We start from the raw sequence: 5,684 nt of genomic DNA on the forward strand, positions 1-5,684 counted from the left end.
CCGGGACCATCCCCCACCACCACATGACTTCAGTCTTAGTTGGATTCAGCTTCGGATAGCTCTGCCTCAACCACGCAACCATGGCATTCAGACAGTCAGGGCCAAGAGGGCCTCCTCAGGCTGTTCATCCAGCAGGAGGAAGAGCTGGGTGTCATCCACATACTGATGGCACCTGATACCAAACCTCATGATGAGGTCTGCTAGAGGGACCATATAAATATTAAACAACATTGGAGACAGCATCAAACCCTTTGGAACCCCAGTCTAGTGGGTGTCTGGTTGAAGTCCTGTCACCAATGGTTACCCTCTCTATGCATCCCTGGATGAATGAGATGAAGCAAGATAAGGCAATGCCCTGCACCCCTAAGTGAGGCTAGATGGCTGACCAGGATCAAATGATCAACTGTGCTGAATGCTGCCAACAAGACTAACAATATCATGGATATTTCATCCTTGGATCCTCATATATGAAAGACCGTCTCTCTCTACAATAACTTCACTCATCTGAACAGGGCCTTTTGCAGGCACCAACCAGCAAATGGGTGAAATCAACAACTGCCCATACATATGGTGGTCTTGCACAATCATGGTGTTCTTTTGGAAACAGGTTCATCAACGTATTTTGTTAATTACGGGTGTAAAACTAATTTTTCTACCTGAGGTTTTGGAATATCAACCCCCCCTTGTAGGTAACAAAAAACATAATGGGTTAATTTCCATTTTACTTTCCACAGCGAGAAATACTGTTGCCACTTACTGGAAAAATTCTATTCTACCCCACAATGATACTTGGTTTAATCATATATGGTCTTATTTTATTATGGCAAAGTTTACTGTTGGCACTATCCAATTTCTGTCTGAAATTGGTGTAGTGGTTAAGTGTGCGGACTCTAATCTGGGAGAACCGGGTTTGATTCCCCACTCCTCCACTTGCAGCTGCTGGATGTTCTTGGGCAAACCATAGTTCTGTCAAGAGCTGTCCTTGAAAAGATCAGTTTCTGTCAGAGTTCTCTCAGCCCCACCTACCTCACAGGGTGTCTGTTGTGGGGAGGGGAAGGGAAAGGAGTTTGTAAGCCGCTCTGAGACTCCGAGTGAAGGTGGGGTATAAATCCAATTTCTTCTTCTTCTATTGTTTTGAATAATCCAGTTTACAAAGATATGATTTTTCCTAATGTTGGCTTAACCCTATATTTTCTTTTTCTTTTTTTCCTTTTGTTAAAATTTGGAGGTTCTGATGGTGTACTTACACTTGTGTAATAAATGTATATGTATTACCAAATAAAATTTTTAAAAACTCCAACATCAACTCTGTTGTGGCCCCTACCTTGTGGAATGGCCTGCCTGAGGAGGTTAGGAAGGCATTCTGCAAACTATGCAAAATGGAATTATTCAAGAGGGTTTTTCTATGTGGGCAGCAGGACAGCACTCTACAAAATGATCCATTAAGTTACTTGGACAAAATATTAGAACTGTAGTCTATAATACTGTGTATAGTTTGCTGTAAATTGGATCCTTCTATGTAATCTTGCATCATTTTATGTGTCATGTTCACATATATGCTTAGTTTCAGTTCCATTTTTTAGATTTCTTGTTGGTTCTACAACCCAAATCCCATTTCATTATTTACTGAATGTCCCATTCCGCTGATTGTATTGACTCACTCTGTGTAATCCACCTTGTGTCCCAGTGAGAAATGTAGACTATAAATAATGTAAAGAAATGAATACATAAATTTTTTGGTGTAAACACTGAGAAAATTGAGAAGGGTGTGTGTGTGAATGCTACACATTACCTGGTTTACATTCATAAAAGTCACAGCATTCCCCTGGTTTGCCTGATGCTTTAGAAACCAATATATTCAAATAGCCAGGCTGGCAAACTTTCCTCAAACACCCCGTAGGATTGCACACACAGCGGCTTGGGAGAGGACAGCATTCACCAGGTGGAGCATAGCCTTCAATCAAAATGGAATCTTCTGGACAGCGAGGAGAAAACTGTACTTCACAACGGGCCTTGGAACAGTCAGGCTTTTCTTCTGAAAACAAGATAGAAATCAGCTGGTGTGAGTGCCTGTAATATGCTGTCTGATAGGTAAAACTCCACAGTAGTTTGGACATCTGCCATACAGAAAAGATATATGTCATTAGAAACCGTGTTCAGTATCTTCCAGGGCAAATAATAGAAAGCTGTTAACTCCGCTTATAATTTGCAACAAAAATCTTGTCACTGATTTTCTTTTTGTCAGCATTACTAAGTCTGTTGAAGCCAAAGGGCTTAGAAGTAAGTAACTCTGCTCAGGATTGTATTGTAAGAGTTTGTTTTATGAGAAGCAAGAAGTGCACCAGATACATACTATTGTAAGTTTGCTTCATGAGAAGCAAGAAGTGCACCAGATACATATGTGTGATCATATATTTTGGGTTTAATTTATGTGTACAGGAGAAAGTAATGATCTTGCTAGCAGACACAGAGCCACGTTAATATTAGTGGGATCTAGGCTTACTCATCCATTCTGGTAACTGCTCAAAGCATACATTGAATATAACAGCATGATTGAACCACTATACTAAAGAAGTTTTACTTTGATTTGCGGTTCTTATATAGTCCAAGAGGTCTATAAGTTTGTTACAAAAACACTGTGCTGCCACAAACTCCCTAAACACTTATAGAATAAAGAAATCAATTCTTTAAAAAATACCTGTGCACAGAAGGCAAATGGTGCTTTCCCACATTCCTCTCTGTTCCTGCAATGTTTATGGACCCCTGGGAAAATCACTCCTAGAGTCACAGCCAGGTGGGTTTGCTGGGCTGGAATGAGGAGAGCCAAGGGGATTAAAGTCAACCTCTTTCCTCAGTGGAACTGTTCTTGCAGAAAAACAAGAAGGGACAATTCTACCACGCTGTCCTTTCTCAACCCAACGTGAACCTGCATGGAGCCCTGACTTTGTGGGTTTATAGGAGGCTGCCAGGAACAGAGAGAAATGCATGAAAACTTTGCATTCAGTATACAAGGTGTTATGATACATGCTGTTGACATAATGTCCCACTTGACGGAAGTGTTCTCCCAGTGGTTTCTGGATAGATTCATCTTCATAGATAGTGACACATTGACCAAAGGACAGTCTTGAAAGTTATGCATGATGGCATATCAAAATGGAAGGTATTCAGGTATATGAACTCTTAGCAATGGGGCTTGTATTACCAAGTGTAGTAACAATGTTGCCAAAATACACAAGGCTTTCAATGACAAATGTGTTATAGAGGGTTGTTTGAATAGCTGTCACAATGTACTTCTACAACCAGGTGATAGATTCAACTAAAGGTGCTACCTGAAGCATTACAGTAGATAAGCAACAATGACCAGGGTTCAGGTGATTATTTCCATGCCTCACTGTTATCTGCAAATCATCTGAAAACTGGCTACCACCAGCACAATGCTGTTGCACATTCTGAGCAGTTTAACAAAGCCAAACAGTATTTTTTCATTAAGAAGAATATTTTGTTGGTTGATTAGGTTTATTTACCCCAGGTTTGATACTGTTGAGAAGTGCACCTCCAGGGTTTCCCCCAGCATTTCTCCAGGGTTTCCCAAACTTTATTTTCTGTGAAGCTTTGGGAAAGATTGCAACAAAGCCTGGATGGCTGCCACGTGGGTGGGAAAACTTGGATTTTCCCAGTCCTGCCCACATAACAGCTATTATGCCTGCCCCCAGGTTTTTTTAGGTCAGTAAATGAAAGTCATCAGTGTAACATTATGACAATATGGGTATCATTTTTCTGTGAATTATCAACTTCTATTTTAAAAAATCTCTAGCCCTTTTCATTGCAGAGCTATAAAAAGAAAGGCTTATCTCTGAAATGAGAGGAACTAGAGACTTTTCTTTAAAAAAGAGGGAAATTCACAGAAAACTATATAGTCTGTCTTAATCATGTTAATATAATAATATTCATCATGATCTGCTGCTTTTTTAAAATGCTGAAAAGTCTTGGTGGTGGGGGGGTGGGTTGGTCACTGCCAGGAAGCTGAGGCAGGGAAACTACCAGGCAACCAGCCATGTGGAAGCCCTGATGCCACTGCTGTATCAGCAGCTACAAAAGTAATGGGAAAACTAGGCAAGCCTGTCCTCATGTGGAAAGCTCCTAGTATCTTTGCCACAGTTACTTTATTGCCAAGAAGGATTACTATTAAAATAATACATTAGACTCAGAATCTCAGGACCTGGATGGATGCAATTAAATACTCTTTTCCAGCCTTTCATTCCCTACAACACACGGATGTACTTATGCGCCCTATTAAAAATTCCATTTTACAAATATACCACAGCAGACTTTAGCAACAAATGTGTCAATACATGACCAGATTTTTAGAGAGCTAAGTGCACAGTACATTTTCAGCCAGCACTGATATACTTGGAAATACTGTCATGTTGTTGTTAAAGATAATGCAGCGTGCTCTTGGGCATACCGTGCATTCACAGAAATCCATGTATCAAATCATACACAGTTTTTCTGTCTTTACTCTCATCCATTCGCCTCTCAGCATCTAGGGCACGGGTGGCCAAACTTGCTTAACGTAAAAGCCACATAGAATAAATGTCAGATGTTTGAAAGCCGCAAGACATGAACAAATATTACACACGTTTTAATTGAAAAATATGCAAATCTGCTTTTATTAATATTAAATTGATAACTTGGGGAGGGAGGGGAGAAAGAGTGAGAGAGAAGGAAAGATGGAAAGAAATAAAGTAGAAAGAAAGCAAAGATGGGGGAGGGAGAGGTGGAAAGAAAGCAACTTTAATGTTAAATGTGTCCTCCAAGCCCCCCCCCCTGCCCCCATGCTGACTAGCTTGGCAAAAGAATTTAAAGAGACAAATGCCTTCAAGCCACCTGGCGGGGGGGGGGGCGTGGGGGATGTATTTAAAGTTGCTTTCCTTCTCTGCACTGGCTGAGGAAGGGAAGACCAATTGGGGAGGCATGCCTCCCCTTTGCTTCCCCAGCCACTGTAGCAGGAGTCGCACATTATGTGTGAAAGACCGCGTGTGGCTTCCAGGCCTCAGTTTGGTCACCCCTGATCTAGGATCAAGCAGGACATGATGGCAGAAGATCCATGAAAATACTACCCATGGGGTGCAGTCAGACAGCGTGCCGAGAGCAGGTTAAACTGCTCCGGTTCTAACCAGATTATATTTGATCTGGATAATCATGATCACACTTACCTCCCTTATCCCACCTCACCGCACAGTCATGTTGCTCCCTGGTGTCTATACTACCGCTAGAGATGTAAAATTTCCGGAAATTTTGAAGCTTGGAAAAAAACCGGGGGGGAAATGGAAATTTTTGGAAAAATTGAAAAAAATGCTACATTAACATTTCTTTTGTCTTTTCTAGATTGAAAGTCATTCTGTTACTTTAGGAACATAAAATTTGAGTATGGACATTTTTACTTGGCATGAAATTATCATAACTAGCATATTAAAAATATAGTGTATCCAAACAATTAGTACAAACAGAATACCCTCCCACATGCAAAAACAAAACTGAAACTTTCTTATTTTCTTCTGACAATCGCACCTCCTAAAGGAAGAAATGCATCTTGTTCTTGCATTGGAGAGTTCTGTTTGTAACCTAGGACTTGCTTGTCCTCAGTGCACAGAAATTAGATCAATCTGATACCATATATATAT

The 5,684-nt window shown here is 40.7% G+C and overlaps 1 protein-coding gene across 2 annotated transcripts in view; it reads right to left on the bottom strand.

Moving 5' to 3' along the window:
• The window catches only part of CRIM1 (cysteine rich transmembrane BMP regulator 1 (chordin-like)), a 204,026-nt gene that overhangs the window by 93,448 nt on the left and 104,894 nt on the right, over positions 1 to 5,684 (bottom strand). Inside the window, exon 3 of one of the 2 annotated variants that reach the window (XM_015423434.1) lies at positions 1,793 to 2,035. The exons of the other annotated variant lie outside the window; for it this stretch is intronic. Within the exon in view, the coding sequence (XP_015278920.1) occupies positions 1,793 to 2,035 (243 nt within the window). The remainder of the gene's footprint in view (positions 1 to 1,792; positions 2,036 to 5,684) is intronic. 2 annotated transcript variants of the gene reach the window in all.

This window comes from Gekko japonicus, unplaced genomic scaffold, assembly GCF_001447785.1.
Source record: "Gekko japonicus isolate JY-2015 unplaced genomic scaffold, Gekko_japonicus_V1.1 scaffold574, whole genome shotgun sequence".
Lineage (NCBI taxonomy): Eukaryota > Metazoa > Chordata > Lepidosauria > Squamata > Gekkonidae > Gekko > Gekko japonicus.